Raw genomic sequence first — 11,691 nt, forward strand, 5'->3', positions numbered from 1 at the left:
CCACTACAGCTTAAAGTCCACATTGCTCATCTCCCACCCCACGCTCCCATCCGCCTTCCGTGTTGCTATTCTGCTCGCTAGGCCCATCTTACTGTCCCTATTCCTCTCGGTGCACAGCTCGAAGATGGTGCTCAAATTGAACACCAACGAGTGGAATGGTTGGCTTTCGCCGACCAATTCCTGCAGCAGGGTCTTCGCTTCGGCAATGCGTCCCATATAAAGCAGACAGACAGCGAGATTCTGAGAGACCATTGCATCGGACGGGTATTTGTCGCGCAGCGCCTCGAACGCTAAGACAGCGGAAGTGTAATCCGAGTCCGCGAGGTGGATGAGAGCTTGCAGTGTGCCGTCGAGCAGGTCCTCTACGTGTGACTCGGAAACATCAGCGAGACATCGTCTTGCAGCAGTCACATCTCCCAACCTCAGCCAAACCAGCGTCTCCATCAACTTCACATCCCTGCCTTCGTCCCCGGTGGCACCCAACCCGGCTAGATGCCTCCCCGCGCCCTCCAGATCCCCCATCTCAACTAGCACATTCGCAACGCGGATCCCACAATCTCTCAGCCTGGCACTCCACACGCCTTTCTCCCCCTCGTCCTCTGTTTTTGTGAAGTGCTCACGACATTCCCGCGCCAGCTCGTAATACCCCATGACCCCCTTCCTCCACTCGCCATAGCCCAGCGCCGCGAGGCGCACCACAAGTACACGTAGTTCCCATGGCACGAGATGCGTACCGCGCCCATCGTCGGAGTAGTAGAATGACGAGTTCAGGTCGCCGAAGACCTTTGCTTCCTGTGCTGCGAGCGCATGCTCGTTTATCAAGCACAAACACGCGAGCCGTATATGCAACAAATGGAACAAGGTAGTATAGTCCGTTGGCGGCGTGGATGTAACGAGATTTCGAGCGGCGGCTATGGCGGCGAGCCGGTAATGGCCGGACAGCAGGAGAGTGTCGATGGGGGTTGCGACGGAGGGGATATTGGGGCGTTGAGGAAGGGTGGTGGGACGGTAGAAGCGGGAAGAACGTGGTATGCGGTGGGATCTTGGAGGAAGGAGAAGTCTTTCAGGACGGGTGGTTCGGGGGTGATGGAGAGATGGGGCTTTTCAGGCGGGGCGACCGTGGTGTGGGAGAGGCCGAGGGGCGCGAGGGGGAGCGTACGCGGTCGACAGGAAAGCCATGTTGGGAGGGGGTGAGGGCGGCGAGGGGACTTTGGAGTTTGTGTCAGCGTATCTTCACAATGTTTCACTTGAAGGGGCGCCACGTACTCATCGTCTACGTCGAGCGGGCCCTTGGTGGAGCGGCGGGGGATAGCGACTGCGCACACGAGTCCGTGTTAGTATATAGTAATCTGCATGCATATACGAGCGGTTGATATTTGAAGAGGGCGGGTTATTCGCGTACCGCGTCTCCGCTCGTCGTGGGACGACATAGTGGACTGACGTCGGAGAGCTTGGTGTGGAGTAGCGTGGCTGCAGCGTGTGTGTGAAGGCCGAGATCGGCGAGGCGACAAGCGTCGGTCCGTGTGCGAATGGGAGCTGCAGATGACTGTCCATCTTCATGGGGCGCTCGCTGATTGGCTGGTGGAGCGAGAGGCGAGACGGAAGGCACGAGTCGATGTAAATACACGAGCACGGCGCAATTGCGAGCGAAGTTGCTGGGGGGGAGCAGACGTGATGCATTGGGCACACGGCAATCGAGACAGCCATATCAGACATCGACACAGAACCCACCGACACATGCTCGTGGTCTCGCGAACCCTGTCGACGCGAATGCCCGCCAAGATGTCGTGTGTGGGGTAGTCACAGCCAATCGTCGGACGCCCGGTTTTCGGTCCGGTGGTGGCTTGACACCCATCGAGAGACTTTTTAGCCAGACCAGTGACTCCAAAGCTTGCTTCCCACACACGAGACACGCCCAATTCGTTTCTTTTTCCTCCCCTCTCCACTCACATTGCCTTTGAGGCACCCCCGCGCCATGCAGCAGTCGCGCACAAAGGCCATCCAGGCTCTGCGGAGCTCACGTTGTTTTTCCACGTCCGCTCCCCGGACCGCCGCGTCACCCTACAGAGCTGCCCAGGCCGCGACCGCAAGTCCCAAGGTTGGAGAGGCGAAGAGGACCCAGAGCACCGCTGCCGCCGCAAAAGCAGAGCCCAGAGCGAGACCAGCGCCCGCGTTCAACAGAGAAGACTACAATGTGCAGCCGCTGCGGAGACAGCAGCCCGAGATGGACCACTCGCTGGTCGGACTCAAGGGCGGCGAGATCTTCCACGAGATGATGCTGAGGCATGGTGTTAAGCACATCTGTATGCCAACTCCCTCCAGATTGCTTCAATGCCTGCGATTGAGTTACAAATCGTGCTAACATATGGTGTGACTAGTTGGCTACCCTGGCGGTGCCATTCTCCCTGTTTTCGATGCCATCTACAATTCACCACATTTCGAGTTCATCCTTCCCCGACACGAGCAAGGAGCTGGCCACATGGCCGAAGGCTACGCCCGTGCCTCAGGCAAGCCCGGTGTCGTCCTTGTTACCTCCGGCCCTGGCGCCACCAACGTCGTCACAGCCATGCAAGACGCTCTCATGGACGGCACACCCATGGTCGTCTTCTCTGGACAGGTGGTTACCTCCGCCATTGGCTCGGATGCGTTCCAAGAAGCCGATACCGTGGGCATTACCCGTCCGTGCACCAAGTGGAACGTCCTTGTCAAGAACATCGCCGAGCTCCCACGGAGAATCAACGAGGCCTTCGAGATTGCGACAAGTGGACGACCAGGTCCGGTTCTTGTTGACCTGCCAAAGGATGTCACGGGTGGTACTCTTACTAGGCCGATTCCTATGACTTCCAGCCTCCCCACACACCCCAGCGCTGCGACGCTCGCCGCGCGCGAGATGAGCAAAAAACAGCTACAGGCCTCTCTCAAGCGCGCCGCAGACCTCATCAACATTGCGAAGAAGCCCGTTATCTACGCTGGTCAGGGAATGGTCTCTGTCCCTGATGGCCCCAAGATCCTCCGCGAGCTGTCCGAAAAGGCGAAAATTCCTGTCACGACCACTCTCCAAGGTCTTGGCGCGTTCGACGAGCATGATGAAAAGTCGTTGCACATGCTGGGCATGCACGGCTCTGCGTACGCGAACATGGCTATGCAGGAGGCTGATCTGATTCTCGCTCTTGGTGCGCGCTTCGATGACCGTGTGACCCTTTCTCTGGCCAAGTTTGCGCCTGAGGCGAAAGCGGCGGCGGCCGAGGGAAGAGGTGGAATTGTCCATTTCGAGATCATGCCCAAGAACATTAACAAGGTTGTACAGGCCACTGAGGCCGTCGAGGGTGATGTAGTCCAAAACCTGCAACAGCTGGTACCGTTCGTGAAAGATGTCAAGGAGCGCCCGGAATGGTTCGCCCAGATCAAGGACTGGAAAGCACGATTCCCGTGGGCATACGAGAAGGAGGGCCCAAACGGTTTCATCAAGCCCCAGACCGTCATTGAGAAGCTGAGCAAGCTTACGGAGCCGATCAAGGACAAGACGGTTATCACCACTGGTGTAGGCCAGCACCAGATGTGGGCGGCGCAGCACTTCCGCTGGACGCACCCGCGTACCATGATTACCTCCGGCGGACTAGGCACTATGGGTTACGGTCTGCCCGCCGCCATCGGCGCGAAGGTCGCGAGGCCCGACGCCCTGGTCGTCGACATCGACGGCGATTCCTCCTTCTCCATGACTCTGACCGAGCTCTCCACCGCGGCGGAGTTCAAAATCGGCGTCAAGGTCATCGTGCTGAACAACGAGGAGCAGGGTATGGTAACGCAGTGGCAGACGCTCTTCTACGACGATCGCTTTTCCCATACTCACCAGCGGAACGCCGACTTTGTGAAGCTCGCCGAGGCAATGTACGTCCAGGCGGATCGCGTGTCCAAGCTCGAGGAGCTCGAGGACAAGATCAAGTGGCTCCTCAACACGGAGGGCCCTGCCCTACTCGAGGTTGTAGTTGATCAGAAGGTGCCGGTGCTGCCTATGGTGCCTGCGGGAAATGGCTTACACGAGTTCTTGGTGTATGATGAGAGTACGTATTCACGCTCATCTAAGTCAGCTAGATCACGCTCGCTAACTACGCCACAGAAGTCGCAAAAGAACGGAGAGCGAAGACTAAGGAGAGGAGCGGGCGCTAAGCGTACTGCTTCCGCTTCGTGTCTTTCAGCTTGATACCTTCATTTCGCATGTACATTATTGACGATTTCGGGCGTTTGTGCGCTGCAATTAGTATGATGATCTTCCACTATTTTGACTGAGACGGAGACAAAAGTTCAAAAGCGGGGACTTAGGGGTTGAAAGTATGTATGTCTGGCGATACCTTTGCATCTGAGGAGTAAATTATCAATATGATACGTCCTTCTTCGCTGTACGACCGGGCTGAATGGCAATTTTGACGCGGTGCTTTTACTCATAGAGAATAGCTATATTGACCAATTAGGCATCGAGTTTCCCCAGATCTAGGTTTGGAGGTGCGGCGAGGCTGTGTTGCGTACCGACCCATAGTTCACCTTTCCCAACCATACAGCACTCCGTCGCGAACTCAGGTACACAGCATGCGCCTCGTCTTCCAGTCCAACTCTAGTGGAGATGAGACACGACCGGTGATGCTGGAAGTACCAAGATTGCGAAATGGAGTTTTCTTGCCCAGTATATATGTTCCTATTCATGTGCATTCCTCTCTTGATACACGCAAGGATACACTCACACCTACAAAGCTACATTTCCATAGCTACGCTCCCATACTACTAAGTTCATCCACACTACCGTAACGCTCGAAGCACACTCCACAGCGCGACTATCTGTCAGCATCACATCCGTCTGAGCCCAAACTTCGAAATCTTACTCCAGTGCCAATATGGGTATCAAGCCTCACTTCTCACTCGGAACCCTGCGAGCTCCCTTGAAGCCATCCAGCCCACCCACACTACGCCAACACTCTGCCGCCTCCCCGACTACATCGCGCACTCGTGACGCCACCTCGAATCAACTTCCGGTGCTGCAAATGCCCCCAAGTCCAGGACAGTCCAAGGCGACAAAGAAGGTGTCGTTGCGTAAGCGCATCGCAAAAGCACTTTGTGACACTGGGATACACCACCTGCTCAGCACGCACTCACACACGTACTCCGTCACCTGCCCCAAGTGCCCATCCTCCTCTTCCACTTCATCTTTCACTAGCGCGGTGAAGTCAAGTGGGGGCAGAACGACATGGAAAGGCAGGGGCCTGATGCTCGATCGGTACGATGAGCACGGGAGATTGATTGAGGAGTGAGGAGCTGGAGGGGTGTTGGGCTGTTGGGAGGGGGAGATGGTTGATGGGGTTGCAGGAGCGGAAAGAGAGACGAGTAGGTGAGGCAGAAGAGAAAGCATTTGGTCCAACGGAAGAAGAAAGCAAGAATAACAAGTGAGTCCAGAAAAGGTCTACGCTAAATCTTACTTTATGTATCCTATTTCTTTCTTGTATCCATGCCTCAACGGTCACAGATTCGACGTGTACCATCAAGCTCCTAACTTGAACTGGACCGTGATGCCTACATCATTCTGACAAATGAGCCCTACAGATTGCTGTAGCTGCATGCCATAACGCTAAATAATATAGGTTAGCATAACTGCCGTCTTGTGATATCATAGTACCTCCCTGATCTAACTAGGTACCTGAACCTAAAAGGTGCGAATACTGATCGTGTAAGCGTGAGATCTGCCTTGAACGAGTCATTGGCATATTATCACTTCGAATGATCTTGAAAAGAAGACTCGGCTACTTTCCATCATGATATAAAGTGGAATGTAGGACAGCAACGAATGTCAAACGTCTTAGATTGAATGTATGACCCACCAAATTGGTACATAGCCATGGAATCATTACAGAATCATACCTTAGCGTCACAATACAGAGTCTAGCTGCCGGCGTGCATGAGAACGAATGAATCTGAAGAATTTTACAGTCAAGGCTGTCGAGCGCATAGTGCAGGCAGCTGCCTGCATGAGACGTTCTTGATCCTACATGTCATAGCCGCTCCAATACGGCCCTTCATATTGTGCCCGACTACTGTGCGAAGGGCTTCTTATAACATATGCGCGAGATCGTGAAGGGAGAATCAATGACAAAACAACGAGGCAGTCGAAGTTTGAAACACCGAGGTGCTCGTCACAGAGCGAAAGTCATGGATATTAGAGCGTGACAGGATAGGTGGGTTCAAGTGATATTTTCTACTGAGTCAATATTTGACCGGTACCTGTGGTAGAGATGGGTAGGGAAATAATTTATGGACTGAACACTGCTTGTCAGAGTGGGAGCAATTGTGGTGTCGGCCTGTCTAAGTGGGGCGTTGTTGACTCAACCAATTTTACGGACGTGGAGACGTGCTGTTCATGATGATCTCATTGTGTATATGGTAAATGCTTCATGATCAGACTGAAGAAAATGATGGTAGCTCCTCAATTGTTATCATACAACACTCAGCAAAAGTAAAGTGGATGGGTTCCATCACTTCGACTTTCGCAGACCCTAGTCGAGACAAATGTACATATGCCGCATCAAAGCAGTAAAGCCAACGCCGTCGCTCAATAAACATGATTGAGAAGGGAAGAATGTTAATACAGTATAGAAAGAAAATTTCGTTCAACAGCAGGATATCAACCCGTTCGTCGAAGTTGGTCAGCAACTCATTTATCTCCACCCTTCCCATTCATCCCTCTGACCAACTGCTTCCCCATCAATCTCGATATCTCGACCGCATAGTCTCTCTTGCGCATCCGTCGCACCTCGTCTTTGCTCTTTCCCTGGAAGTCTTCTTCGCGATAGGGTGGCGGCGCATCGGGATCAAATGCTGTCGTGCGTTTGCAGTCGCTTGGTGGTGGGAACGATGTGAGGCTCTCGGACTCGCGTCTATGCGTGGTGGAAGGAGAGCGTGGCGCTTCGCAAGAATGGCGTGAAGACTCGGATGAAATTTTGGAGAGAGAGGGCGAAGAGGGGGCAGCGTGAGGATTTGCGACATTGGTAGATGAGGCGTGCGAGAGTTCGCGGACTGCGACTGTTGATCTTGGGAAGTCGTCCATGTTGTTGAATTATATTGCGATGACTCTATTCGTGTTTGATCGCTTTGTATTCCCGCGCAGATACGTGCGTTTCTCAGTATCCTCCAGTCAGAAAGATTTGTGATAAAGCCAAGTATTTCAGTTTTGCTGTCATCCTCGCAGCCATCATTCACGAACATATACATTGCATACCAGTTCGCGACGTCATGTCCGAGCTTTATCCATCACAACCGGAAGCAGTAAGGATGACCGGCTAATCAGTGATCGCCGCTTTGGAGATGCAGGAACAGCGACGGAATTGCCTCTTGCGACGATTGTGTTTCAGGCGTGGCATGGAAAAGCAGGAATAGGGTGTTCCGTGGACGCGCGAGCGGCTGAGGTGTGGGTCCAGCGTAAACGTTGTGGGGTCTGGGGTGCGCGAAAGGCGGGATAAGGTCACGTGGGCTTGCGTAGTGATGATGTCATTGGCTTGATGAGGATGGTATGTGAAACGAATGGGATTCTGTCAATGATGGGATTCTTAAGATCGCTGTGGTAACAATGCACCCGCCTCGAAGCCAGGGTGATTTGCACAACAGATGCTCTCGGCGTCAGGGGCATGGTGTTGTTTTCTTGCCTTTCTGCTCTCAAAACGACATCCACCCTTTCACTCTGCTCGCGAGACTTCTCTGCTCCCATATCTCCTTCCCAGCCCTCCGGGACCCCATAATAGTGTCCCTCGATTTCTTATCTTTCTGGTGTCTCTGGATCTCCACATGTGTCGGCGCGTTGAATTGACCACTCACTCTGCGAATCTCAGGCTGCCAATCCGATGATCGACCGTTCCAGTGCGATGACGTGGAACTAGATGACGCCGTGTGGAGATGTGTTGTGGAGTTGGACATTGAGCGATTTCGTATAGAGGAAGCAGAGCCGCGCACGTCTCGCACGTATTGCGGTTGTGCTGTCCACGGTTGAGCTTGACAATCAGGGCGCACGAGGCGCAACTCACCCGTGTCATCATAGCCGTGGTATTCCCGACCATTCTGCTGCTGCTTGATATCCATGGTGCTGGATCGGTGCCGGCTTGTCGTTATAATCGTTTGATTTGTTTTTGGCTACGATTGAGATCACAAGATACCTCGCACTTTGAATTCAGCTGCCTCCAGGCACCGTCTTACATGTATACGCCAGCCAGCCATCCTTCGTCTATCGGCGTCCGCACTCATAACGTCAAGACATCTGCAATCGACAAGCCAAGAACTGATAATCGCGCTGCGCCCAGCCAGCGAGGCTTGGGCAGAGTGATATCCAGGTGTACTTTCCGTGAACGGTAGGCATCGGTTAGGCGGCTGTGTTAGTAGTGGCGCCGCGGAGGGCTGAAGGAGGCAGCGAAACTGGTAGGATCATCACAAGGTTGACGAAGAGTTATGATTGGTCAGTGACCTCTTCCTCACGAACTGGATCGACGTATTGCCCTCCTTGACTCGCGGTTTGCTGCCTTCAGTTACGCACACTGCGAAATACACGTGCCTATCAGCGAAGGTTAGTGTGTATGCGTGAAAAGCATTTGCAAAACAAGCACCTTTCTTGATGATTTCTCTGGTACCTAGGTCAAGTATGGGAACACATTGTGGAGATCGCCCAGGGTAGTCAACGGTGTGCCACTTTAAACTAGACGGAACAAGTGGCATTGGATAGAGATCGGCGCATGTAAGCTACACCTGATTATAGTGTACGCCTTCGCGTTGCGGACACTCTGACTTAATTCACACATGCCCTCGGCAAGCTCATGCATGCACCATGAGCTATCCTAACTGATATCAGACGTTGTGCCACTTCCTGCGCCATGTCTCACATCGATGTCTCAAATGCATAGCCCCGACAAGCCTTTGATATTTTCCTTGCCACAACTGACATTTAATCTCAATAAAGAACCAGCTCCTTTTGAATCTCTTTCTATCTTGGCTTTCTTCGAGTTTCCTGACGATGCCTGCACGACTGATCTTCTTGAATGTGTAGCTATTCTCCAAGGATCAGAAATCAGACACGCATCTAGATTAAGTGATCCAGTTGTTCCATCTGCATGTCGTACACACCAACTTGGTGCCCGTGCACAAATGACCAAGAGGTCGATTGAACACCAATTTTTTCTCGTGAGCCCTGCTCGTGAGATCATCCCATATTTGATTATTTGGGTGAGATGGACCGAAAAGTGTGCACTGGCATACTCTGCGGTACCGCCACCGCTTCTCTCCCCTCGCTAAGGACATCCGGACGTACGTCCCCACACATCGCTATAAGCGCCGGTAACTCGCCTTTCACTTCATCTCTGACGACATGCGGTTTCCAGGTTTCCTGGACGATGCTCAGTACCGTGCTGAGTCCAGTCAAGCTGTGCAATATAATCAATGGCATGCTCATCGATGACAACGACTGCGCCGTCGATGCACACTATTGGCTTAATGGGGTGAGCTACATGTGAGGTGTCGAGCAGCTGTGTGCGATATTGTTCCATTTGCATGATTAAGACTGGGGATGCGCTTGGGGCTACGACAGTGAGGGGGAGAGAGAGGAGGCGTGTGAGGAGCTGGGTGGTTTTGGCTGGAGGAGTGTGTGTTAGGCGGAGGGCAGATTGCGTGCTAGGCTGGGGTGGGAGTGTGGGAGTGTCAAGACTGAGAAACCTTGTGAACGTGGAATGGCTTTGATGGATGGTATGGAGGTGGAAGATGATGTTTGCAGCAGCTTGCCATCTATGTAGGATCTGCAGGGCATGAGGACCTTGGTTGCGGTCGGTGCATAAGAAATTGTCCCATCCAGGCAGGTTTATAAGGGGGTTGGTGGTATACAACTTCATGCCAATGCTCCCCTCCTCGCTCTTCCAGGGATATTGAAGCCCAACGCATGACGCCCGAGCTGCCATCCCACTCCCAAATACTCCGCAAAAGGTATTTACTTAACTGCCGTCACAATCAAGACTTCTTCCCCGCCTTTGTGAAAAAGCTACTTAACTTCTTCATCCCACTCGTATCTACCTTTTTCAACTGCTTGACCGCCCTACTCTCCCCCTTCTTCTTCTTCTCTTCCTCCTCCTTTTTCCTCTTTTTCTCCTCGCGCTCCATGATCGCGCCCTCGTCCTCATCGTGCCCGCGCTTGCGAGAGATGTTGTCTGATATCGAGCGTAAAGCGAGCGCTTCTGCGCGGAGCTTCGCGAGGGAGGCGAGGTGCGTGTCCAGGGATGAGAAATCGGGGATGGGGGAAGACTTAATGAGTGGATGAAGGGAGGGCGGGAGGTAGGAGGTGGTGAGGTAGGTGAGGGATGTGCGGAGGCGGAGGAGGTGGGGATTTCAGGTGGGGTCTCGAGGGCGGGTTTTGCGACGAGGTCTTCAGGGGTGGGGGTGACAGAGGTAGCGGAGGTGAAGGAGGTGGATTTGGAGTCTACGGTTGTGGTTGTTGAGATATCGCTCTCTGTTCGGCTAAGGGTTGAGACAGTAGTGGTTTGCGTATCTGAGGGGGCTGGGGTTGAGGTGGTGGTGAAGGTGTCTGACCGTAGGACGTTCATGACGGGAACTTCGAGTACTGTTTTGATAAACTTTTCTTCCATAGACGGCGGCAGTCCCTTTGCGCACATGCGCTCCGCCTTCTTCGTTAACACCTTGATGAGCTTCTCGTGTGACAGCCGGTACATGGTTTCGCCTCCGGCAGTCACGGTATCGCTTACTGTAGCCATTCGACGCTCGATCATGTCTTTCAGATCTTGGTGTTGCGATAAGAGGACTTTCCATTGCCGTGATATAGAGGCGAGGGTGTCGAGGTGGTCTTCAAACGAGAGGAAATGCTGTTTCTCGCCTTGTTTAGCACCGGCTTTCGGTGCCAACGCAGGTAAGACAACGAAAAGGAGGTCGATGGGTGTAGCAAGGAATATGTCCGCCTTGTTGGTGACATAGCCACCACCTAGTCCTGCTCCTGTGTCCATTTCTTGTGTGGTAGTCTCCTCTTTCGCATGTTGGTCCTTTAATTCATTGTCTGTTGTCTTGTTGGGTGTTATTAACCAGCTCTTGCAGTCCTTCTTTGGCGCCGCGATGCGGGTGAACTCGTAGAAGCCCATGCTCGGACAGAAGTAGTACCGTGAGGGCGCGCCATTGGCGGGGTTTTCAAGCGTTACTATGCGCGACTTAAGCGACGTGTCCTTCGGAAGCACGAAGAGCTTCGGCGGGTTGGTGGTAGATGGTGGTAGCGGCTTCGTTGTGGATTGCGGAGGTTCGGGCGTGGTTTCTTTCGCGGTTGTTGGTTTGGGCTTGGGTTTGGAGCGTGTGCGTGCCATTGCTCGAGTATGTGACTGGCCGTAAAATGCTTGATAGTATACAGCTCGATTATGTCTACCGCCAAAATACGTGGTGTGCAGTTGTAAGATTTCGGAGTTATAGAATGGGGGACGCGTCGCGTCTGTGAAGCCAATCCTGACGCGTTGTCCCGCGTCACCCCGGTCTGTTTCAAGTCAACCTTAATCGAACGCCAAACAACACCTAGCCGCACGTCGGACAGCAAATCGCTGAACCAGACACACGCCGTCCACCCGTTTCTCCTCTGTTATTGTCCTTTTCCGCCTCCGTATTTTGTATCGCAGCGCATGCGTGGGGTCCTGG

General features: G+C 53.4%; 3 protein-coding genes across 3 annotated transcripts; 1 reads left to right on the forward strand and 2 right to left on the reverse strand.

The window, feature by feature from the left end:
- Positions 1–3: 3 nt before the first annotated feature.
- On the reverse strand, positions 4–1,179 carry N0V89_008729 (uncharacterized protein; the record flags this gene model as incomplete). The annotated part of the gene is made up of 2 exons (XM_056217482.1): positions 4–1,042; positions 1,160–1,179. The coding sequence occupies 2 exons, from the start codon at positions 1,177–1,179 to the stop codon at positions 4–6; spliced, it is 1,059 nt and encodes a 352-aa protein (XP_056069038.1).
- A 796-nt stretch (positions 1,180–1,975) lies between these two features.
- On the forward strand, positions 1,976–4,167 carry ILV2 (Acetolactate synthase, mitochondrial; the record flags this gene model as incomplete). Its single annotated transcript, XM_056217483.1, has 3 exons — positions 1,976–2,303; positions 2,379–4,061; positions 4,118–4,167. 3 exons carry the CDS (start codon positions 1,976–1,978, stop codon positions 4,165–4,167), a joined length of 2,061 nt encoding a protein of 686 aa, XP_056069039.1.
- A 5,850-nt stretch (positions 4,168–10,017) lies between these two features.
- Positions 10,018–11,369, reverse strand: N0V89_008731 (uncharacterized protein; the record flags this gene model as incomplete). The annotated part of the gene is made up of 2 exons (XM_056217484.1): positions 10,018–10,308; positions 10,536–11,369. The coding sequence occupies 2 exons, from the start codon at positions 11,367–11,369 to the stop codon at positions 10,018–10,020; spliced, it is 1,125 nt and encodes a 374-aa protein (XP_056069040.1).
- Between the last annotated feature and the right edge of the window lie 322 nt (positions 11,370–11,691).

The sequence above is a fragment of the Didymosphaeria variabile genome (genome assembly GCF_027946475.1).
Source record: "Didymosphaeria variabile strain IMI 356815 chromosome Unknown scaffold_6, whole genome shotgun sequence".
Taxonomy (NCBI): Eukaryota; Fungi; Ascomycota; class Dothideomycetes; order Pleosporales; family Didymosphaeriaceae; genus Didymosphaeria; species Didymosphaeria variabile.